The sequence below is a fragment of the Pangasianodon hypophthalmus genome, chromosome 23, assembly GCF_027358585.1.
Source record: "Pangasianodon hypophthalmus isolate fPanHyp1 chromosome 23, fPanHyp1.pri, whole genome shotgun sequence".
NCBI lineage: Eukaryota > Metazoa > Chordata > Actinopteri > Siluriformes > Pangasiidae > Pangasianodon > Pangasianodon hypophthalmus.
In genome coordinates, this window is record NC_069732.1 from 14790654 (window position 1) to 14814983 (window position 24330).

At 38.9% G+C, this 24330-nt stretch overlaps 2 protein-coding genes across 6 annotated transcripts; both read left to right on the forward strand.

Moving 5' to 3' along the window:
• The first annotated feature begins 283 nt into the window (after positions 1-283).
• ncdn (neurochondrin) lies at positions 284-8204 on the forward strand. 2 transcript variants are annotated; one of them, XM_026929632.3, is made up of 7 exons: positions 284-394; positions 892-1115; positions 2785-3978; positions 4877-5118; positions 6090-6305; positions 6496-6638; positions 7650-8204. In XM_026929632.3, exons 2-7 carry the CDS (start codon positions 894-896, stop codon positions 8066-8068), a joined length of 2436 nt encoding a protein of 811 aa, XP_026785433.3. In that variant the 5' UTR covers positions 284-394; positions 892-893; the 3' UTR covers positions 8069-8204. The 2 variants fall into 2 exon arrangements, with proteins under 2 accessions (XP_026785433.3, XP_026785434.3); XM_026929633.3 differs by lacking the exon at positions 284-394 and adding an exon at positions 400-452.
• A 2834-nt stretch (positions 8205-11038) lies between these two features.
• tfap2e (transcription factor AP-2 epsilon) lies at positions 11039-23536 on the forward strand. Of its 4 annotated transcripts, none has more exons than XM_026929934.3 (7): positions 11039-11157; positions 13724-14164; positions 17312-17366; positions 19933-20164; positions 20750-20868; positions 21073-21211; positions 22764-23536. In XM_026929934.3, exons 1-7 carry the CDS (start codon positions 11113-11115, stop codon positions 23023-23025), a joined length of 1293 nt encoding a protein of 430 aa, XP_026785735.1. In that variant the 5' UTR covers positions 11039-11112; the 3' UTR covers positions 23026-23536. The 4 variants fall into 4 exon arrangements, with proteins under 4 accessions (XP_026785735.1, XP_026785736.1, XP_026785740.1 ...); XM_026929935.3 differs by lacking the exon at positions 11039-11157 and adding an exon at positions 11730-11951; XM_026929939.3 differs by lacking the exon at positions 11039-11157 and adding an exon at positions 12015-12684.
• Positions 23537-24330: the final 794 nt, after the last annotated feature.

The window sequence follows — 24330 nt, forward strand, 5'->3', positions numbered from 1 at the left end:
TCTCATTCTCTTCTCATTTAAACTGCATTTTCTCATAAATTCACATTTACCTTGTACAAAAGGTTTTTAAGCATTTAGGACAAAATAAAGAAGACGAATATATTTATTTTAACCTGATACTTTAATGTGTTGGGTTTCACAGATAGGATCAACTTTCTCTTTTTGAAATTAATAACCGTAAATAACCGTTAATATTCGGTAATATCAGTTTATCTAATAAAATAATAAAATCTCACGAGTTGTCATATCTGTATGTGTGACAACCTAATTTCAGTTTAACGTTTGCTTTAAATAATGAAGGTTTATTTTGAAATTCCTTTTTCTGGCTTTTAATTTGCAATTCAGTCCAATCCCGGAAGTCAACAAAGCGCCCATGAGGAGTCACGTGAACTATGTAAGTTGCACGCGTTTTTCTTTTTGCTGTTTCGGTTGTTTGAATTTTGTTTATTCAGGTATATATTGTGTATTGACTACTTATCATTTAATGTGTGATTTCCGATTTCAGTTACATTTTTGGGTTTTTGCTACAAGAATGCTGTAATGACAAAGCTAACTAGCTACCTGTTAGCTAGCTAAGCACCTGTGAAAATTGTTGCTTGGATGAGTGGGAAATAATCCTAGTTATTAAAGATTACTTGTATTACTTGGCAAAGGTTAGAAGTGATCCCAGTGTGTCGGTTTAAGCAGCTAGTTTTATGTCCATGTCCTGTTTCTAGCTAATCTGTTTCCTCTGTGTAGCAGATGGAAGAGATGATTTAATTTATTATGCAGAAAAGTGTCATGTGAATGTGGTAATCTAAAATAAACATGAATTGCTCTTTATTATTATGAATATAGGAGGATGTAGAGGCATGATCTGTGAAGTAGAAGTCCATTCTGATATGATTGCAGGTATGTTGACTTTGAGGATGGCTGAAACTGAGAGTCTGAGCAGCTCGGAGCAGAACTCCATCCGACATGATCCAAACCATGAGGAGGCATCAGGAGCAGATGCTTCCAGTCCTGCAGCCGAAGCCAACAGCCTGTCCGCGGCACAGCAAGATGTCCTAGAGCGCTGTCTCTACGCGCTCACTCACGCCAAAAATGACAGTCACATTTTGGCAGCCCTTCTCCTGGTAAAGTCACAAAAAAAACACAAGAATTCACCAAGTCATTTTACAGAAAAGCAAACCTCAAGGAAGTTTACAAGCACCTAATTTCCGAACATATTCCCTGACAAACAGATTACAGTAAATCACTAGACGGATCCATTCAAACCAACAGAACAAAACCTTTGGCACTAAATAATAAGTAACTTCCAGCAGCTGGAAACAGAAAAGCATAGTACAAATATAGTTTGTGACACTTGTTCAAAGATTTATACAAATTTGTACCATTTGAAGATTGAGTAGTGCAGCATGGCATTGGGGGGAAAAAAAATCACTATTTTGAATGATGTTGTTTTTTCAGCTGCTCCTGTTAGGGGTCACCACTGCGGATCACCTTCCCTTGTCCGCATTTTAATTTGGCACAGGTTTTTCACGCCGATGACCCCCCCGATGCAACCCTCCCCATTTATCCGGGTTTGGGTCCAGCACTGAGAGCGCACCTCAAGTGGCAGCATGGGGTTTAAACCCCGATCCTGAATTCAAGAGTCCCATGCTTTACCAACTGAGCCAGCCAGGCACCAACAAAATCACTATTTTGTGTATTTGCAGTTAAAATCTCTAAACGAAAATCATTATCTGTTGAATTGAGTATTGCTGCTGAACAGCTGACTCATATAACCAAGACCAATCCCTTCAGTAATCAAGTCTTAAACACCTTGTTCACACGGCAAATCTAATTTATTTCTTAAATATACGGTGTGTAGCAAATTACCACTGACCCAATTCAATTTGTTCAAGGTTCTGTGCAACAGTTACACATAATAAAACAGAATCTAATAAAAGCAGAATCTAATAAAAGCAGAATATAATGACTGAAATAGAAAAATTGAATAGAATCTAGTAGACAAATATATGTTATATGTAAAAATATATTTAGCAGCTTTTGGAGGAGTGCAGTGTGCAAAAAAATTGTCTCATAGTGCAGGAGTTTTTGTGTGTGTATGTGTGTGAGGTAGAGTAATATGCAAACTTCTCAAATTTGTTAGGAGTCAGATGTTCTCACATATCCATCTTGGTTGCTATAGCAACATCTGAACGGTGTGAAGTATGAAATGTCACAGTAGGAGATACAGTTAGGTTGAGGTCCTCCCCTGCGTTTCCTTCATACTAGTTTCCGTCTGTTTTCTTGTTGTAAATTTCTGACGTCAAGAAGCGCAGCACATGGAATGACGAAAATGTACATGAAATCTGTTTGATTCTAAAATATGATTCTAATCAAATTTCAAACCTCATACTATTTCAGAAGTTCATGCAGTTCATATTGTGCACAATTCTTCAGTATCAGTAACTTAATATAGAGACAAAATTGTTTTTCCATCACCTTCCATCACAGTGTGATGTCTTTTGGCCACATGTAAATGTCTTACGAGTTTTTTTTTTTTTTTTTCCTGATACCATGCCACATGCGGACAGGAGATAAATATTAACCAATGAGACAAGAACTCAATGATTGACTATAGATTAGCATCTGACTTCATGGAACATCCGAGCAAACGTAACTTTAATCTTCCCACCCAAATATCTGGTTTTAGTCGGAAATACAACACAGGAGTAAAATGTGCTATGAGTCTCATTTCACATTGTTTTTCATGTTTTTTTTTTATTTGAAATCATTTACACGTGCTCTTCTATCTAGATTACACGGTTGTGTCCAGCCAGTCAGCTGGATCGTGTGACCCTGCATCGAGTCTTTGAGGCAGTGGGTTTCAACCTGCCTGCGCGCTTGTTGGTGACGGCGATTCGAGGGAGCGAGAGCTCTGGGCTTCCTGCTGAGGAACTGCTCTCTCTCGGCACTGCTTTGCTGGCTGCTCTAAGCACCGACCCAGACATGGCCACTCATCCCCAGCTGCTCAGCACCGTCCCTCTCCTCCTGGGCTTGCTGGAAGGTGGAGCACCAGTCAGCCAGAAGCAAGCCCAGCGCGATGCTGCAGCATCTCAAGCCACTGAGAAGACGCATGTCAGTGCTCCGTCTCATCAGACAAGCAAGAGCACTTCAGGAAAGGAAGCACCAACAAGTCCTTCAGGCTTAGGGGATGGAGATGAGGCAGTCCAGCCTCCCACATCCACCCTGGATGAGGCAGTGGCAGCCGACTGCTATCAGGTTCTGAACTCTTTGTGTGCCCTGCCACGAGGCCCGGATCGACTGCTGTCCCGCGGTGCTATTCCTGCTCTGTGCAGGGCCGTGTCTCAAAAACAGACTCTCAGCTGCGAGAAGGGTCTTCCTCTCCTGGCTCATCTCTTATCCAGCAGCATTAGGCAGCGAGCGTGGAGCAAACACCCATCAGAACTGCTCTCTCTCCTTGATGGGATCTCCCAGAACTTCAGCCAGAATTCGGAGCTGAAGCGTCTGGAGATGTGCACTCAGATACCGCAGTTTCTGCCCCCACCAGGAGGCGAACCACAGACTCAAGAGCTCAGGGATGTGGTCAGTCGTCTGTGGGCAGCATTACGTCCATTGGTTCAGGGGAAACTCAGCTCAGAGCAGCTGGGCCATGTTCTGGTGCTGTCTGCTTGCCTGCTGGACTTGTGTGGCTGGGATCCAGCAGGTCCGCCCAAGTTCTGCTGCTTGCTAGTGAATCGGGCCTGTGTGGAGGTCAGGATGGCACTAGAGGAGCCTCCAGGTACAAAGCTGTCCGCTCAGCAGCAGCACACACTCACTGCCTGCTATCGTATCTTGGAATCAGCCATGGAGCAAGCATGTAACATGGGGAGTAGCACAAGTCCTGCTGAGCCGGAGATTGCCATCTCTGGTTTGAGTCTGCAGCAGAGCAGGCAGGTGCTGGGGGTCTTAGAGGAAGCTTTTTCTGCCATCATTTACTACCTGCAACAGGTGAGAAAAATGTGTGTTACATCTATGCAGCTAAAATATGGTGAAAGTACACACTGATCATATTCGACAACTGTGATAATATCTATAGCACGCATAAAAATATGTGCTTATTATCAGCATTATTTGCACCCAGTTATATTCTTTAGCAAATCAGAAGCTATTGTTTTAGAAGTATGACAATTTCATCACTCTGCTACAGTAGAGCGTAGAGTTCTTTACCAAATCAAACTAAAGGAAATGTAGCATGAAGAGTCACCCATTCCTAAATTCAATCTCTAGTATTTATAATGTTTTTGGGTTGAATCACCTTTAGAAACGGATCAGTGGTTATGAAGGGTGCTTTCACACCTCTTAATCTGTTTGCTGAATCTGAATCAGAGCAAAATCTATCCTTTTGGTTTGTTTGCTTTATGCACGTAATTAAAGGAACTAAAAAAAAAAGCAAAAGAAACGTTGACTGAGAGGTGCGTAGGGCTGAAAATGCACTCGTAAAGCTCTTTTATTCATTGGTCAGAAATAAGAAAACGAAAAAAGTGAACTGACCTTTACTAAGCGCACATACGAATTATAAAAATTCACCCGAGAACAGAGAATATGGAGCCACATTCAATAAATGAGTAGGCAATTATATAACTAACTATTTTAAAACATTTTGTGTATTGTGTCCAGTTTGATTTTCTTCAGTCTAAATCTCCAGAACATATGGCATTTAGTTTAAACTAAGCAATGCATGTGTGAAAGCACTTTAAGATGCTTAAAACAATTATAAATGTATATATGTTTGTATGTTTGTATAGATATCTTAATTAAATGCACCTTATTTATACATCCACACATACATAATTCGAGGTTACACCTAAACAAAAATCATCGTTCCTAAAAATCCACGTTTCTGCAGGTGGATCCGAGCCGCTATGATGACCCCTTCCTTTTTGCAACGTTCCGCTCTCTTTGCGCCTGGTTGGCTGAGGAGACATCCTGTTTAAAGGAGGAGATCATAGCCCTCTTGCCCTTCTTCATTGGCTACACCAAACATCACCTACAAGACAAGAAAGGCAAGGGCCTGGCTGATTGGATGTCAAAGATGTCTGTCACTGATGGCTCACAAGCTGGACCGTGGACAGGCGAGCATGTGCTGAGGTCAGAAATATTACTGAAGTGTGCACTTAACAAGTGTGCTTTACAGGAAGCTCAGTTTATGTTCAGATCAGGCGACATATTGAATGCATCGTTCGCTATTTATGATATTGGCCACATTTACATGCACATCAATATTCCGATATTAATCAGAATTTGGCAATATTCTAATTAGTATTGAGTCATGCATGTAAACGCTGTCATCCAATTGCCCGATTCAGATTAAGACAGTATTCTGATTCCTCAAATTCTGGTTCCCACCCCTGGAATATGCCTATTTTAATTGGAAATTTGTTGCATGTAAACACCTCATTCAGGAATTCCACTGAAAGGAGATATATGCGCATGCTCAGTCCGCAAGGAATTGTGGGTGCTAACAGATGCTTAGCTGTAGGCTAGGTATTTAGGAGTGGCAACTCAGGCATACTTACAACAGCCAAGTATACAGGAATATTCCGATGCCTGTACGTGTATAAACATCGTATTCAGAGTGAGACTGCAAACTGAATATAGACCTTAAACGGAATTTGATGTGCATGTAAATGTAGCCACAGTCTTTCAATCAAAATATATAATTATGGATTTTAAAGGTGCAATCTGTAATTTTTTTGTATATTTATAAACGTGTAATAATCATATCATTTCAAAGATTCTGTGATTTTACAATTTTGCCTTGCGATGGATCTGGATTTTCTTCATTTCTTGCATGTTTGCTGTTTTCTGGTCTGGAAATTAGCTCCAGCTGGGACACCGCTATCAGGACGCTTTTCCTTATACATCGACTTAGAGTTTAAATAATTTCAGAAGTTCTAAGGTTGGGTGAGGGGAAGCCGAAGACTCGTGAATGTTTTTATTGCAAATCAATTTGCAAGCAGCTGAGGGTTCTAAACTTACAAATTGCTCACCTTAAGAACATTAGTAATGTTAAGTTACAGTATTATTTTAATTTATATTAGATCGTGTTTCTCTCTCAGATATCTCCTCCCAGCACTTTGCCACCTGTCGGCTGAGGAAAGCCCAAGAAAGGTGCTGCTCTCTCTGGATACTCCAGCTTTACTGGTGGACTTTCTCGCCCATGGCTGGGGAGTCCTGAAGACTCAGAGCGGGAAAACAGTAACCAGAGATCCCAGTTTGGAAACAGCCTGTTCCGCCCTGCTCAACTTTGTAGTCACAGAGCCTGAGCGAGTCAGGTACACAGAGACTGTACAGTTTCATCCTGAAGGTTAAATCAATTTTAATCTTAACTCTTATGTGTATGTGTATCCTGTGGACCAAAATTAAAACTGGCATTTCCTGGTTCATTCGGACTTCAGTTCATGCTGAAATTTTTAGTAAACCACTTTATGATACGCTGATGGTTCCTGATCTGTGTGTTCTCAGGACTGATGCGTGCTTTGCCTCCCTTGACGCATTACTGAGTGAAGCACTCCCCATCCTCCTCCACAAGTCACGCCTGTTGGTTCTGACAGCCAACTTCTGCACTCTGGGTCTTATGATTAACAGACTAAAACCAACCTTAACAGGTAAAAAATGCAGTCATAAAGACCATTTCATAAAGACCAGAAGCATTTACTCATTCTAGGACTCTTATTCACAATATGCTCATACTGAACATCCTTTCAACACACTTTTGACTATTCAGTTTCTAGTTGTGGAAGAGTAATATTTTAATAATCACACTAACCAGTGTCATCCAGATGAGGATGGGTTCTCTTTTGAGTCTGGTTCCTCTCAAGGTTTCTTTGTCATGTTGTCTCAGAGTTTTTCTTTGCCACTGTCACCTCTTGCTCATTACAGACCTAAAGCTACAGCCAGATTTTTGTAAAGTTGCATTGTGACAATGTCTATTGTAAAAGGTGCACTGGTTAATTTTTTTTAATTTCTTACCATTATAAATAACATGGAAAAATATGTAGACCATGATAAACGAAAATGTTTTAAGCCATGTTCCCAGCACAAGTGACTGAGGAACCCTGTTCCTCTGGAAAACTGCCTTCCAGGTTGGGTGGGCCTCTCGTCATTGATTTTACTGATTATATTTATATATGACAGTGACTGCACCCATGGACATCCTAATAAATCATCGTGAGCTGAATTTTGCCTCTTTATAGTGTTGTAACCTGACTTTCAAGCAGTTGAATGTCCAAGTGTGCTTGAAAGTGATGTCATGAGAGTCCTTGCTAACTCTAGTCGACCCACTGTAGGTCCTGGGAGTGGAACTTTGTGTACATGGGTGGGAATCAGGTGTGGGCTCAAGGAATTAAAAAAAAAAAATTCAGATCCAATTCATCTCTACCTATTTAACCGTTAAAGACCTAATCTTGCCAAATTTTGACAAATCCTACCTAATGCACCTTTAAAAAGCACTAGACAAATAAAATTGAGACTGGACATCCAGGCAGAAAGCATCTTTCACTGGATATCTGCCTTTGCAGTTGTGTTTTTAAGATGCATACTGGACTGTTACTTGCACATTATTTTTATGTTGAAAAACATAATCGTGATCACTGAGCGTGTGTGTGTGTACGCAACAGGTCTGGGGAGTTCCAGTCAGCAGCGGTTCTTCTCCTCTGCCCTGCGTTTCCTCCGAGGGGCGCTACAGGCGGTGGAGGGTGAGGGCCAGGCACGAGTCTCCCCTGTGTGGGCACCATGGTGGGAGGAGGTGTGTGAGCTCTGGAGGCTCAGTCTGCAGGCTCTGGGCAGCTGTGTGAACGCGCAGCCCTGGATCGCCACCATCGTCCGGGAGGAGGGCTGGCTGCAGAACATCCTCAGCTTGCTGGAGTCCAGCTGTGGCCTCCCAGACCCCCATTCACAGGAGGCCCTGGAGGAGGCTCTGTGTGCCATCGCCCATGTGTGCTCACTCTGTCGCCAAGATATTACTGTATACATGAAAAGGGAAGCGGAGGACTCACTCCACTGCATGCCACAACTGAGGAAGATTTTAATGAGCTAAGATCATGAGCTATTGAGTAATTACTCAAGTATATCATGTGCTCTTGCCTGTTGGTGATAATTACTGATTGGCAAAATAATTTCTATAGTTGTAGCTTTATGATGCAGAAATTAAATAAAAAATATTTTGCTTATAATGGAGTTAGTTGGTTTTATTGACATTGGTGAGTATTTGAAGTTTTGACGTGCTACTGACAGAACCTGGTCTGAAGCCGCTCTATTAGGAATGTTATTTGAGCATTTTAAGGTTAATAAACACTTTAAAAAACCTGAACTTACCAAAAAACCGTGAAAATCAGGGTAAGGTAACAGCAACAAGTTTTTTTTGTACAGTGCCACAGGTGCATACAGGGGTGTTTTCCCTTCTTTGTTTGTATTTTTTCCATTCTGGAAGCATGCAAACTCTTTAGAGCCAAGACCGCTTCCAGTGTAAAGGAAAATCCTTTCAGCCTCTTATGATCTCAGCACAGATTTATTCATGCAACTGTGTAAAATCAGATTCTGTTGGAGCTTAGCTTTCTTACGTTATGTTTTCTTGGTTGTCTCTGTCCATCTGTCCAAGAACCAGTGGTTGAATGTTTGTAAGATTTATATGGACTTATCATTGTAACCAGCAGATGATCCAATTAGATTATGGAATTGATCCAAAGAGGATCAAGGTCACAGCAAGGTCAAATATCTGAAATAGTTTTGCTTCAATAGCTTCCTTTCTGTTTGTCATACAGACATGTTATTTTCATGGTCATGTTCAGGAACCCATGGCCCATTTTCTGACTATTTACAATTTATGCCATGTGTCCATCCAAGTGTCCATCTGTCCAGGATTCTCATTAACACAGTATCTCAAGATCAAGTTTACAACGGGGCGCTTCATTTGTTCCTCAGGAAAACAAATACATAAAAGTACAATCTTGTCGATGAAACATAGTGGATGGGGGGCAGTTGAAGATGACCAGCTGTAATTACACCACATCTCAACCAAGATGTGACATGAAACAGGGAGGACCATGAACAAACTGCACAGCGTACTGACAGAGTGATTGTGTGATTGCAGTTCATTTCTATGACTTGATGCTTCACTTAATGGGTGCTAGTGGAAAAAAAATACCTCAGAAACACACCTGGAGTGTATTGGCTGTAAAGGTGCAAAGCTACAATGAATCAATGAAATGTCTGAAAATAAATACAGCAGCAGGGTGCAGACATCACATGTAAGTCTCCTAAAAAAACTGATATCCTGCATATCACTGCATAAGAGCAGGATAAGAAGGTGGTTGGGATGTACATGTGTTGGGGGACACAAACTGTCACCTAGGGACCCCTGAACACCTTAATCCATCCCTGCTATTATATATAAGTTTCAGCCTTTAAATTTGTTTCAAAGATTTATTATTAGACTACTGATTTAACTGGCATCTCATTATATAGTTTGAGTACAGTAGCTTACACAGCCACTAGATGGCCATCTTACTGCAAACATACAAACAAATCAAGATAGTATAAACTGTCTTCATAACATTTCTGCTTGTACTTCCAAGTCTTCCAAAATATCCAGAACAAAAGCCTAGTAATGTTTTAGAGGTAAATAGACAGCAGTAGATCACATTTGTACACTGTTGCACAGTATTGGTCTAAAATATGACATTAAGACTACATTTAGTAACTATTATATCCAAACCAGTTTACAATTAAAAAAGGATGCAATACACCTCTATCAGGCCAGGTATAGGCTGTGAACCCACAACCTTCCGATCACTGGCTTTCACAGCATCATACAGCCTATCAAGTTTCAAGTTTCAAGTTTACTGTCATGTGCATAAAGAGTGCTTGTGCATCTACATACAGTGAAATCCTTGTGCTACAGTTGCACACTCCTACTCTCATTTTGACACAGTGCAAAAATGATAAATGAACTCTTACATAGTACACAAAGTAGCAAACTGTAAACACTGAACACAGACAAAAGACTGTGCAATGTTATTAACGATGCAATGTAAAAAAATATAATAAACTGTAAACATTGTATGCAGCCAAAAAGTGACATGGGAGATATTGCACATATTGTACTCTAAATATTAATGTACTCTGAGCAAATAAAAATAATAAACTGTAAACATTGTATGCAGTCAGAAAGTAACATGGTGGGAGATACTGCACATACAGTACTCTAAATATTAATGTACTCTGAGCATATAAAAATAATAATAAACTGTAAACATTGTATGTTGTCAAAAAGTGGCATGGTGGGAGATACTGCACATATAGTACTGTAAATATTAATGTACTCTGAGCAAGTAATAAATAATAAACTGTAAACATTGTAAACATATGCAGTCAAAAATTGACATAGTATACATGACGCATACAGCCTGTTATTACAGCTTATGTATTAAATCATTGTGTTAATGTAGCATGTGGTTTGGATCTATTAAGGTTAATAGACTAACCTTACACTGAGCTGCAAAGTTTTTGGGCACAAATACACACTGAAATGGCAATATTTCTCCCTTTCAGGTCATAAAAGTGATCTTAGCTGCTATACAGGCAAACAGCCTTAAGTCAGTGCCCCCAAGATCAACCCCCCACAATCAACCCCCCAAAAAAATTACAATTACAATTAAAATAGTAAATTACAATTAAATTTAAAAAAAAATACAGTTAAATAAAATAAATAAAATGTCATAGATGATATCATGTTAACAAGAAATAAGGGCATTTAAAATAATAATAATAATAATAATAATAATAATAATAATAATAATAATAATAATAAAAAGCAGGCAAACCCACCCACTAGTTAGTCGTGTAGTATATGGTTTGGGACACAGCCCATGCGTAAAGCAGGTGTTCCTTGTGTCCCCACTTTTTCACCCCGTGTCACTCTAACCCATCCCCCGCCCCTTTCCATGTCCCGTCTCTCTTTGTGTTCATAAAAGTCCCGAGTGTCGCCTTTCTCTCCTCACACACTGCTCAACCTGCAGCTCCAAATCTCCACTTCTCTACCGACTCGAGCATCGCAGCCAGTAACAACAAGCAAAAAGCAGCATGCTGTGGAAATCCCGGACCAAGACGGATCCCTACTGCGCACAGGTAAGCAAACAGTCAGCTGTTTCTACAGCTCCTAGTCTGATCTTATAGTCTGATCTTAAATATCTGATCTTATAGTCTGATCTTATATATCTGATTTTATAATCTGATCTTATAGTCCTATGATAAAACTGTTCATCTGTCTCCAATGTCTAAGGGAGTGGGATAATGGCACCAAACTTTTTGTTGGTCTGTTTTTTAATGAAGAAAAATATAATATTATAGTTATCTAAACTTTTGTTTATATTATAGAGGATATAGTATTGGCACTTTTTTTAAGATAATAGACTAATAATAATAAAAAAAATAAGGCAAAGTCTAAACAAACTCTAAAATGTGCCATGTATATTTATGTCTGAAGAGAAAAAAAAATCTTATAGAAGCATTTCATTTGCTTTTAAACAGGATGACCTACACTGGGTCAAAAATCTGAATCAGTTTCATGACTAAATAGTGAATATAGTTGAAACAAACTCATAAATGTCTCTTTAAGGTGCTTCATACGACCCCTCCCCCGTACAGTACACCCAGCTGTGGTGAGGCTATAAGAGCGCACATTGCGCACAGTCCTGGAGAGTTGAACATTTGCGCATCTCACACACACACACACACACGCACACACACGCACGCACGCAGAGCAGTCTTAACACAGGCACTCCGCACACACAGGCCTGTCTGCACGGATCTAGCACGTAAATGAGTTTGTGAACTCCCCTGATTGCTCGTTTTCGAGGATCCTGCAAGTGGACAGAGAGCCAACTTTCATCCACATGTTAGTGCACACCTACTCAGCGATGGTGAGTGGAGCAGTACTTATATGCATACACTTTTGCATATAAAATGATATGCATACACTTTTGCATATACAGTGATACGCACTCAAAGTGCAGGTGATGCATTGAATTTGCTTTATTCTACTGCGTACATCATTGCCATGTTAATCAAATATAATGCGTCAACACAGTTATTGTGTACGGATGACATAAGCTGTTATGTTAAATCAATTTTAATTGAATGCACAATGATTTCAGCTTTAAGATAAGCTATCAGGATGACAAAGTACCATTGCAATAGGTAATCTAAGTCAATTGTGCATTTGTGGCTATTCACAATCACTCAGACATGTTTGCAGGAGAAATATTAAACAGATTGTAACCCGTTAATTTGCGTGTTAGTTCCAGGAGGATGTTTGGAAATGCAATCTGAAAAAAAAACAAAAAAACTCAGGATTGATACCACAAAATAAAACCGTGCTCAGAGATCACTTGTGCTACGGTGGCAGAATTGATTTCACTCTCACAAAATTGATTTGGTGCTGGCTGAAAGCATCATAAGCTACTGTGTGCCATGGAGTCCAGCACTGTTTCATTACAGAGCTGTCGATGATTTAGTTAAATGCGCGAGAGCAGGCTCTGAGAAAGAGATTTTTTTTTTTTTGAAGAATTCTTGTTTCGTTTTTCCTAAAATGCGCAGAATAAGTCATGTGTTTATCTGAATTTAAAACGCTGAAGCACCTGATGCATTAAAATGGTAATGGTAATGGTAATATTTCCATCTTTTATTTTCTGTAAAAATGACCTGATATTTAAAATATGTGTAAATACTCTGAATTCATTTTTTTCATTCATGCCCTTTTGTATTTGATTTTATTTTAGAATTGTTAGGTTTCATTTTTTTTTAATTCTAATGGATGTAAATACAACTAAACAACTAAATAGTTACTACTACTTGACAAGCTATCATGTACATTCCTGGGCAAAAAAAGGAAAAAAAAAAGTGGCAAAATATTAAGCTTTTAATGGTCTTAACAACAAATCATTGATCAGGAGACTAGCAGGAATTAAACAAATAGATAAAGGAAGTTAGTATGGGAGATTTCCCCTTTGATTTCTTTAAATGTTTAAGGCTTGTGGTCCTTAATGAGCTGCATCAGGTGTGGCAGATAACCAAACTAATCTTTTAAGAAAAAAAATCCCAGAAGATATTTTTGGAAAATTTTGTACACCCAGACATGGGTTAGTTTGAATTTTATGTCAAACATTTTAATCATTATCATGATTTTACCTTTGCGTACAAAAAGACTAGAATGAATTTCCCTGTTTCTTGCTTTTCCCCAAACAGCAGAAGGAAACGAGCAGTCGGGGGAACAGGAGCTCTCAGGAGTGCATTTGTTTCATTCTTACTAATTTTCTGACCAATGGTTTGTTGCTAAGACCATTAAAACAAATCGGCCCTTTGAGTGTGTGTGTGTGTGTGTGTGTGTGTGTAACATGTTGTAGCCTTTTCTTCGTACGCTAAAATGAAAAATGAAGGTTTAGGACATTATGTGGGTTCTTTGAAATTATGGCTTTGTTTGTTTGTTTGTTTGTTTGTTTGTTTGTTTTTAGGAAGTATTGATGTTTTAAACACCTTTGCAGCCAGGCATTTTCAGGGATTCCGCTGGATACACACCCCGAATAAACACAAAAATCTTTCGGGAACCTTTTGTTTGTGAGTGTTTTTAAACTATACAGAAAAAAAGTTTATAATGCTGCTGTGTGTGTGTGTGTGTGTGTGTGTGTGTGGTTAGGAGCGCTCGGATGGGCTCTCGGGTTCCTCACCGAGACTGTCTCAGCTCTGCTCTCTGAATCAGACGGCTTACTCTGCGGCTCCTCCGCTGTGCCACACTCCGGCCTCGGACTTCCAGCCGCCGTACTTCCCTCCTCCGTATCCGCAGGCGTCGCTCTCCTACTCGCAGGCTCAGGACTCGGGATACCCGCACCTGGCCGACCCGTACCAGTCCATCAGCTCCCTGCATCAGCACCAGCAGGCCGCCTGGCACCCCCCGCGGGGCCGCAACCCGGAGGACGCGGGAGTCCTACCGCAGCCACACCGCGCGCTGAGCCTCGAGCCCCGGCGTGAATACCCCGGTGTTCCCCGGCTCCTGCACGCGCTCGGTGAGGGCGCGGGCGCGCTGGGAGACGCGCCGCTCGGTGTGCACGCGGCTCAGCATGGCGCTGACGAACTGCAGGCAAGTCTTTACACAACGTGTTCATTTCATTCCCGCAAGATTTCGATTAGTTCAGTAAGATCTTTATTATTCCCTATAATCCTAAAGTAACTTTATAGTAACTTTTTAAAGTGCGCGTAGCACTGAAAACAGCCAGTGTCCCACCTCTGCTAATACCCCTAACAGAAAAGTTACACAAACCTCAAATATAAGCATGATGTGGTTTTTAGGAATTTTACATATTATGTTTCATTTTCTGACATATGATTTTTACACGATTCCTTTATTTTCGCGTGTTCATTTTTTTCACGTGATCACATAGCCTATTATTCACGTGGTGTCTCGGGTGTATCTGAGCTTCCATGTGCGATTTCAGGGCATAAGATGTTGAAATGCACTTTCACATGTTTTCAGATGTGGTCACACATTACTCCCATAGTCACACATTTCTCCATAATCACATATTATTCCCATAATCACACATTATATCCCATAATTACACATTACTCCCATAATCACACATTATTCCCATAATCACACATTATATCCCATAATTACACATTACTCCTATAATCACACATTATATCCCATAATTACACATTACTCCCATAATCACACATTATATCCCATAATTACACATTACTCCTATAATTACACATTATTCCCATAATCACACATTTCTCCATAATCACATATTATTCCCATAATTACACATTATATCCCATAATTACACATTACTCCTATAATCACACACTACTCCTATAATTACACATTACTCCTATAATTACACATTACTCCCATAATCACACATTACTCCCATAGTCACACATTTCTCCATAATCACATATTATTCCCATAATTACACATTACTCCTATAATCACACATTATTCCCATAGTCACAAATTACTCCCATAATCACACATTATATCCCATAATTACACATTACTCCTATAATCACACATTATTCCCATAGTCACACATTACTCCTATAATCACACATTACTGCCATAATCACACATTTCTCCATAATCACACATTATATCCCATAATTACACATTAATCCTATAATCACACATTATACTCTTATAATCACTTATTACTCCCATAGTCACACATTACTCACATAATCACATATTATACTCTCATAATCACACATTACTCCATAATCACACATTATACTCCCATAATCACACATTACTCCCATAGTCACACATTATACTCCCATAATCACACATTACTCCCATAATCACACATTATACTCCCATAATCACACATTATACTCTTATAATCACTTATTACTCCCATAATCACACATTATACTCTTATAATCACTTATTACTCCATAATCACACATTATACTCCCATAATCACACATTATACTCCCATAATCACACATTATACTCCCATAATCACACATTATACTCTTATAATCACTTATTACTCCCATAATCACACATTATACTCTTATAATCACTTATTACTCCCATAATCACACATTATACTCCCATAATCACACATTATACTCCCATAATCACACATTATACTCTTATAATCACTTATTACTCCCATAATCACACATTATACTCCCATAATCACACATTATACTCCCATAATCACACATTATACTCTTATAATCACTTATTACTCCCATAATCACACATTATACTCCCATAATCACACATTATACTCCCATAATCACACATTATACTCCCATAATCACACATTATACTCTTATAATCACTTATTACTCCCATAATCACACATTATACTCTTATAATCACTTATTACTCCATAATCACACATTATACTCCCATAATCACACATTACTCCATAATCACACATTACTCCATAATCACACACTGTACTCCCGTAAACACGCATTACTCCATAATCACACATTACTCTCATACTAATATTTCACGTTTTTTACCACAAATTCTGAAAACTAACAAAGTGTGATTCCTGTAAGGCTATAGTAAAATGTGCTTTCTTTTTTTGTACGAAGTTTACACTGCACACAATTTAGTTTTAACTAAACCTAACCTATTAATTGATTCATGACTAACTATTTATTATACTAATTAAATGTCGCCTATTTGTGGTACAACAGCACTAGCGTATACACGGGTCACGTGATTTCAATAATTTCATCACTGAATTTTATTTTATAAGCTGATTGAATGGTTCTTGTCTTATTTTTGCAAAAAAAAAAAAAAAGGTGCATTCAGTGAACATATAAAAGAGTTACATATAATAAACATGGTTTCATGGTGTAATGAAAGGGTCAGGACAGTAATATCGGGATGAACAGGAAACTGGGTTCTTCTATTCGGTTATGTTCATTTAAAGGGTTTTAATATCATTTTGCCGACTCAGCGGTGTTGGTGGTTTTGAGCAGGTGCAGGATCAAACTGCTCTGAATGACTTTCTGTTTGACAACTGAGCGCAACCAATCGATTTCTTTAGGCAGTTGAGGTCAACAAAAAGGTCTTTCCCTCTGCGTGAGACTGGTTTAATGCGCAACACAAGAACGCCTTTTAATTCTGCAGAAAACTCTTCATTTCTGTTTGCTTCACTGCAGAAACGCAGGCTGGAGAAGGAATTTCAAAATGCACTCGTTTGTGATTATGATCCAATAAATATCAGAGAAAAATTGTTTATTATAAGGAAATTATAACCATTTAAATGACGCACAAAATTTGGCACTCTTTTAAAATAGATGAAATTCCGTATGATTACTTTTTTAATTTACAATAATGAATTTCTCTCAAATCTAAGAACAATCTTTTTTTTAAAAAATGTGTCTGTGTTTAAATAAAATCTGAGCTTTTTCTGTAGCTTCTTCTGTAGGCTAATTAACATTGTGAGCTCATCCTCCAAGCATATATAATCAGCACTGAATGTTACTCCTCTGATGAAAAATATGAGGAATAGCAGATTTCATTTCTTTATTTTACCTAATAAAATTAGCTTAATCTTTTCCCACACAGGCCATTACAGACACACCAGCTTCACTCAAGTATACAGCATGTTATGTTCAAAAACCATTAGAACAATAAGCAAATTATTAATTTTTTTGTAATTAATGTACAAATGCACTTTAATAAATAATTGGTATGAGATTGAATGTGTCAATCAAGAACACAATTCTTTTTTTTTTTAAACAGGGTATGGAGGAAGCGTCATCCTTGGGAATCTTGGATCATTCTGTTATTAAGAAAGGTAAGAGACTACCTCTTCTATTTCTAGGATAACTAGAAATAGAAATCATAAGATTTCATTGCTTGGATATTTACAGATTAAAATACACACACACACACACACACACACACAGAGTCCCCACCACAAAATAATTCAGCAGTGTCGTTTCATGTGAAGTCAAAAAATCATCCAATGCTCAGTTCACCCTTAAGGCAGTAACTCTTAATGAACTGTTCATGGTCATATGAGAGAAAAAAAGGGGGATTAGAAACCAGCTCAGGGGAGGAGGAGGGGTGATGAAGAAGAGTTATAAGGAATTCACAGTGTGATGTTTCAACTGAAATACCAAGAAATTGGATTTTTATAGGTCATGCAGAAACTCCGGCTGTATGCTCTCTCAGAAGTTTCCAAGCTCTGCAGCTATCGTGTATTTTAGACAAATGCCATCTTAACTCGCACGTTTGCGGATCAGTTACGGAGAACTCTCAGGGGTTTAGCAGATTCTCTGAGGGGATAAGAGGCTCTGAAGCCCGTATGAATAAACCGTAGGTGTGCAGAGCGCTTATAGACACACACACACACACACACACAGAGCTGCGTTATGAATAGAGGCTGCTTATGTTGGCCATCACAGCAGGGCGAGACACAGAGGTGCACACAGGACACCACACAAACACCAAGAGAGAATAAATACACCTATGCTGCATGGCTCATTTTTAAGTGCCTTACTGCATATATAAGTAAGCACACAAAATAATGACTTCTACACAATGGAGTGTTACAAATTTTGCAGCCAGGGGCCCTTTAAAATTCAAAATAAATTCCAAAGACCCCCTCAGTACAGATTTTTTAATGAACATAGTCCAAATAGACAAATATTAGGCTCATTATTTAAATGCATACAATAATATTTTGGCTATTTATTCCTGAACTTTCCACCAACAGAACAGATTAGATCCAAGTTTAAAGATGTACTTGTCTGAGGTTTGGATTAAACCCAGTGAATTCAAGTGACCAGTCAGACAGGCTAATAACTCAATCCTAAACTTGGTAAATTTGGTGAGTTAAGATTTCCACTAATGTAACAATATGAAAAAAAATCTCGGCCCCCCAGGCCAAGCGTAACGTACCCCTGGGCATTCCCAGACTCCACTTTGAGAACTGCTTCTACACTATACGCACATTCTTAAAATATCTTCAGTGTTTTTTGGATGGTTAATGGTTGTAATGTTTTAAAGAAGTTGAATATTTTTGAAAGAGAAACCCTTTGTTGTAGGATTCTCCCTTTAAGGGCAGCCCTAGAGAGTCAGTCCAAAGAAAGCTATTTCTCTAAGCTCCATGGCATTATGTGATAAACAGGAGATCGTTTGTAATTCAGCCTCTGACACAGTATGCCGTCAGAATCAGAGTTAGAAGCAGATGGGTTTTGTGTTCTGGCCAACATGTGCATTATTGGTGGATCATTACTGAGTGATGATCTTAAACTCCTTAAAATCTTAAACTCCTAGGAAAAATGTTAAATATAAGAACCTTGTGATGGATTTCTCTGTAAGGAATCCTGCAGAAGAGTATTTTTCTGTCAGAGATGGTTCCAAGGAGAACGGCTTTAGAAAGAGCACTTCACTGTCCAATGAACCCCTGAAATTTTTACTAAATGAACGAAACGTTACTGAAGACACCAACCAATGGACAAATTTCTTCTGAACTTCCTCAAATTCGCTGCCTGTCCACCATCTGTTTGTTATTATTTGTTATTATAATGTCATTGTGCAACAATGTTGGCTTTGAAAATATGCTGTTGAAGTCTATTCTGAATGCCTGTTAATTTAATTAAATGCCTGTTCTAACTGTGAGAAGGAGTGAGAAAGATTGTAGCCTTGGCAGGATGTAGGACATACCAAAAAAAAAAAAAAAAAGAAAGAAAAAAACAAGGGCTAATTCTCTGGAAACTAATTCAGTGTTTTTTTCCAAGCATTGCAAAAAATATGCTTGAGCTCAATTTAAACTCCACATCCTCTTCCAAGAGGATTGGAATGGAGCTTAAAACCTTTAAAAATAAGCATTTTGACAGAAAACCCTGGCTTGAGAATGTTCTCTGACAGTGTGACAAACGATTCCACAATAGCATGAAATTTTAAATAGTTTAATTACCTATTTTATTCATAGTTGTGTTTGATTAATACCATATTGTCAGCTTGTGTCATGGTTGTAAGCTGAATCACTAATTTAGTGCAAATGAAAGCCAAAGTGCCAAAAGAGAACACGAGCAAAAGCTGTGAATTTTATTTTTTAAAAAAAAGAAAAGAAAATGACATCCAATTTCTCACTGAAGAGCTAACATATAAATGTGAAAATTAAAAATGGAAAAAAAACATTAACAGTGATAAAGCAATCAACCAGGTGAGAAGTTCAACTAAAAGAATGTAGCGACTTTAGCGTCGGGTTAAAACCAGCTGCTGCTGTCAGCCGTCCTACTTTTCATTACCTCCTTCTACATTTTTCATAACAGCATGAGAAAAAAATGGAAGAAGCAGAACTCTGAGATGAATCTAATATGTCTCCTCTCACTGGCTCTATCTCTCTCTAGTTCCTGTCCCGTCCAAGTTGAACGGCTCTGCTCTGTCTGTCCTGTCCATTGGTAAGGACGGTTTGGGTCTCGGCGGTGTGTCCAACCCTGCTGAGGTCTTCTGCTCGGTGCCTGGACGCCTGTCCCTCCTCAGCTCTACGTCCAAGTACAAGGTGACAGTGGGGGAGGTCCAGCGGAGACTGTCTCCTCCTGAGTGTCTCAACGCCTCGCTGTTAGGAGGAGTGCTACGGAGGTGAGCGGAGGACAGAGCCGAGACATTATTAAATATTAAACAGAAACCGAGAAAGAGATAACAGCACAAGTTAATAGTTTATACAAATTATATTATTAAACAGCAAAGAATCTTCTAATATAGATAGAGCATGATTATATAAATCACTTGAATACAAATCAATAAGGACATTTAAAATAAAAATTTAATACTTCATGATATACACATATGTTAAAATGATCATGTGGCATTTTTCAAATGATTTCATTTTAAATATTTGCAAATCTATAAATAATTTCCTGAATTTACTGATACTGACTTTAGAAACACCATTTTGATTATCATTATGATTTATCTTCCTGCCTTTTTTTGACATTTTGTGTCTATCCACTTATTACATCAAAAAGGCCACCAAAAAGTCACTTGCTTAATTAATGAAGGTTAATGAATGAGAAATGGCTTCGCCCATAAGGTAAACAATATGAATCCAGAAGAAAAAAGAGATCTGGGGAAAATAAGGGTATAAACTAGATAGAGGTGAATTGGTCAGAGTTGCTAATGAGAGTGTGTCAGCAGTGTTAAGCATCTCTCTCTCCCCTTCCTCAGAGCAAAGTCAAAGAACGGCGGCCGCTGCCTCCGTGAGCGTCTGGAGAAGATCGGCCTCAACCTTCCTGCCGGCCGCCGCAAGGCAGCTAACGTCACACTCCTCACAGCGCTAGTGGAAGGTACACACAAACACACACAAACACACACACACACACAGACACACAAAGAAACTGAATAGACAGAATGAAATAAAACAATGTATAATGCACTGCACAGTACACTACACAGAGTCGTCACTTATCCAGGAAACACGGTATCTCATTGCTTATATTCCCAGTTGGCATTTTTAGCCGGATTCTAATCTGAAACGGTCTTTCTTTAAGGTGAGGCAGTCCACCTGGCGCGAGACTTTGGTTATGTGTGTGAGACGGAGTTCCCGGCGAGGGCGACTGCAGAGTACTTATGCAGGCAGAGTGATCCAGACCAGCTACCCACAAGGCGAAGCATGCTGCTGGCCACCAAGTGAGTCCCAGTCTCATCTGAACTGAAGTTCTTAACATCACCAATGCTCCCACAATGCATCAGCTGACCTAAACTATCTTCTACTTTAAACGTATCAACATGTACTTATTACATCTTTATTAATCCATTTAAATATAGGTTTGTAGCCTGATGATCTGAATTCATCCTGTTGTTCCCTACTGATCCTAACAGAGGAACGATCCAAATATTTTGTGCTGTACAGCAGCAAATCCAAATCCAGGCCTCAGGATTCACGGCTCTGTTCCCAACACAGCTGATGCAGCTTGATCATTAGCTGATGAGCGTGATCAGATGCGTTCGGTCTGAGATTCATCCTCTCCGGAACATCAATTTACAAAATACTGTAATAATCACTGCATTCAAAGAATACACTCAAGAAAGAAAAACAACATGCATGGCTGCAAGAAAGAAAGCAGAAATATAGTTATTGCATTCAAAAATTGAATTAGGCCAAATATTTTGTTTTTACTGAGTCTTTAGTGTTATACGTTAGTGGCACACAGAGACTGAATATTAAGAGTAGTGCTTTACTATGCATTCATATCACTTAAACCAAGAAAGGTGAACATTGTGTTGCTTTCTTAAACTATTAAAATCATAGTGAGGCAGGAGTACACTTCATAAGCATTAATAGTTTAAATATCAATATCTATTTACTATTTAATCACTGATATTTAGGTGCATTTGGCTAAATGTCTTTTTTCCCCACTTAAAAAATCACATAGCTTCAATTTCACGCAATTTTTCTCCTCCGACTCACAGTTAGATAGAATCCCGAAGGCTTTATTTTTGCTATACTTTCACTACACAGGTATAATATAATGGCAGAGTGTCCCATAAGTCCAGCATCACAGGGGAAAAATAAAAAGCAGCAAAACAAAAGCTTATATTTAGAGAACTTGTGTGACATGTCCACAATTTTTTTCAATACTCAAATTTAGATGTAATAACCAGTCAATAAACACATTGTTAATGATGTCAGGAGTCATGGGGTTACATGCTTCAATAATGCACTGATGCAAATGTTCAACATCCCTCATTTTCACTGTGTATCCCTGTGCTTTCAAATGGACATTGATTTCCTCTGTGTAGAATTATTTCTATTTGCTCTTCCTTGCTCAGATACATCATGGTATGTTAATACAGAAAATATACAATATCCCTACAATGCTGGACACAGCTACAGAAAATTAGTGACTCCAATAAGTGGTTGCTGGAAACATCCTGTAATAATAACACTTTACTACATACTATTGTGTTTAATGTGTCATAAATGACATGCATTTAGTCAGAGCCCTTTTTTCTGCATCAAGCAACAAGTCAACTCACTTAACGGAGAAGTTTTTATTTAAAAAAATATAGTTTTGATAGACTAATGTATTGATAGAATATGCAACTAAAAGCATGGTATGATCTTTCAAATCCACAGATATTATGTAAATTTGAGCTAAAAAAACAGTTTGACAGCCCTAGGGTTTATTAAACCCACCACTGCTTTGTGCTCTAACCTTCATTTTCTCCTTGTCCTCAGGGAGATCTGCAAAGAGTTTGTTGACCTCATGTCCCAGGACAGGTCGCCGCTGGGTGCGAGTCGGCCCACGCCATGCCTGGAGCCCGGGGTTCAAGGCAGCCTGACCCACTTCAGCCTGCTCACCCATGGCTTTGGCACACCAGCCATCTGCGCTGCCCTCTGCGCCTTCCAGAGCTACCTGCTGGAGGCCCTCAAACTGCTGGACAAAGCCGAGGGAGGCGGCAAAGGCCACCAGGAGAAAGACCTCAAACACTGCAAATGAAGCAGTGGTGCATATCCGGCAACATCTCAAAGACAGAGACTGAGCTCTTCCCCAGCCTTTAGGAGAGAGAGAGAGAGTGTGTGTGTGTGTATGTGTATTTATGTGTGTGGGTGTGTGTGTGCTTGCTATCCGAATCTAACTGAATCAGCTGCTGGATTCAAATCAACCTCTGTGTTACAGGAGCAATTAGGATATGATGTCCTCTGGAGAGAGAGAGAGAGAGAGAGAGAGAGAGAAAGAGAGAGAGAGTATAAATCATAGCTTCTCACTTTTCTTGATTGTCGGGTGGACATTCAGAACAGCACCCCTGTGCACTTGTGAAAGGCAGCTAGAGATGGCGTGCATCGCTGACGGGAGGATTCGTTGAGAAACAATGCAAATATTGTCTTTTTGTACTCCCTACTGTATGTTTATTACCCATGTTATCCTTATTATTATTATTATTAATGTATTTCAAGGTAAATGTAATATATTATTAAAACAAAATAATGGATTGTGCTTGGTTAATGCATCTGGTGTTAATTCCTTTTTTGCCCTTACTATGTTTATACAAAACATTTTCTATAATTTAAAATATTTAGGATACATTTTTTTAAAAATCTTGTAATTATTACTATATCAATGTTTTTCAAATGTTTCAAAAGTTTTTTACTTAAATCACATACCAAGATTTTTGTCAAGAATAAACAAATACAAGAACACAATCAAAATACTAAATAATTCCATATTAAAGAGGCTGTAATTATTAATATAATTATTAATATAATTCCAGCCTCTACATAGCAAGAGCAAGCCCACAAGAAGGCTGATATATTTACGTGTACTGCTTATGAATCCATAGACTTATTACACGTGGCATTTTCTTTTGCATATTGCTCTTTATTTTATAAGTGATCACAGTTGATATCATATAGTTTATTTCTGGTAATCCTCTTTATTATTATATTTTTAAACCGTTGGTGTAAAAGTGTTAAAATAGGATCACACCAAAAGTTGCAGAGTCTCAGCAGGTAATTCAGAAGGCAGCACAAAACAGCCACGACTGCAAGCACAAGTAACTAATCTCAGAGTAGTTAATCCCCCTCCAGTCCTTCTCTCACTCCATCTGCCACTCTACCTTTCTTCATCTGCTCAGGGGCACTACACCTCCATACCTGCCCCCCTACCAGCTCACACGCCCTGAGTGTCAATTCCCCGATCTTCTCTCTCTCTTTCTCTCTCTCCCTTCTCTGATACTCGGAGATGCTATTCAGCGTCTCTGTGCCTGCAGGCGAACATATGCTACTCTTCCCTGCAGATTCCGGG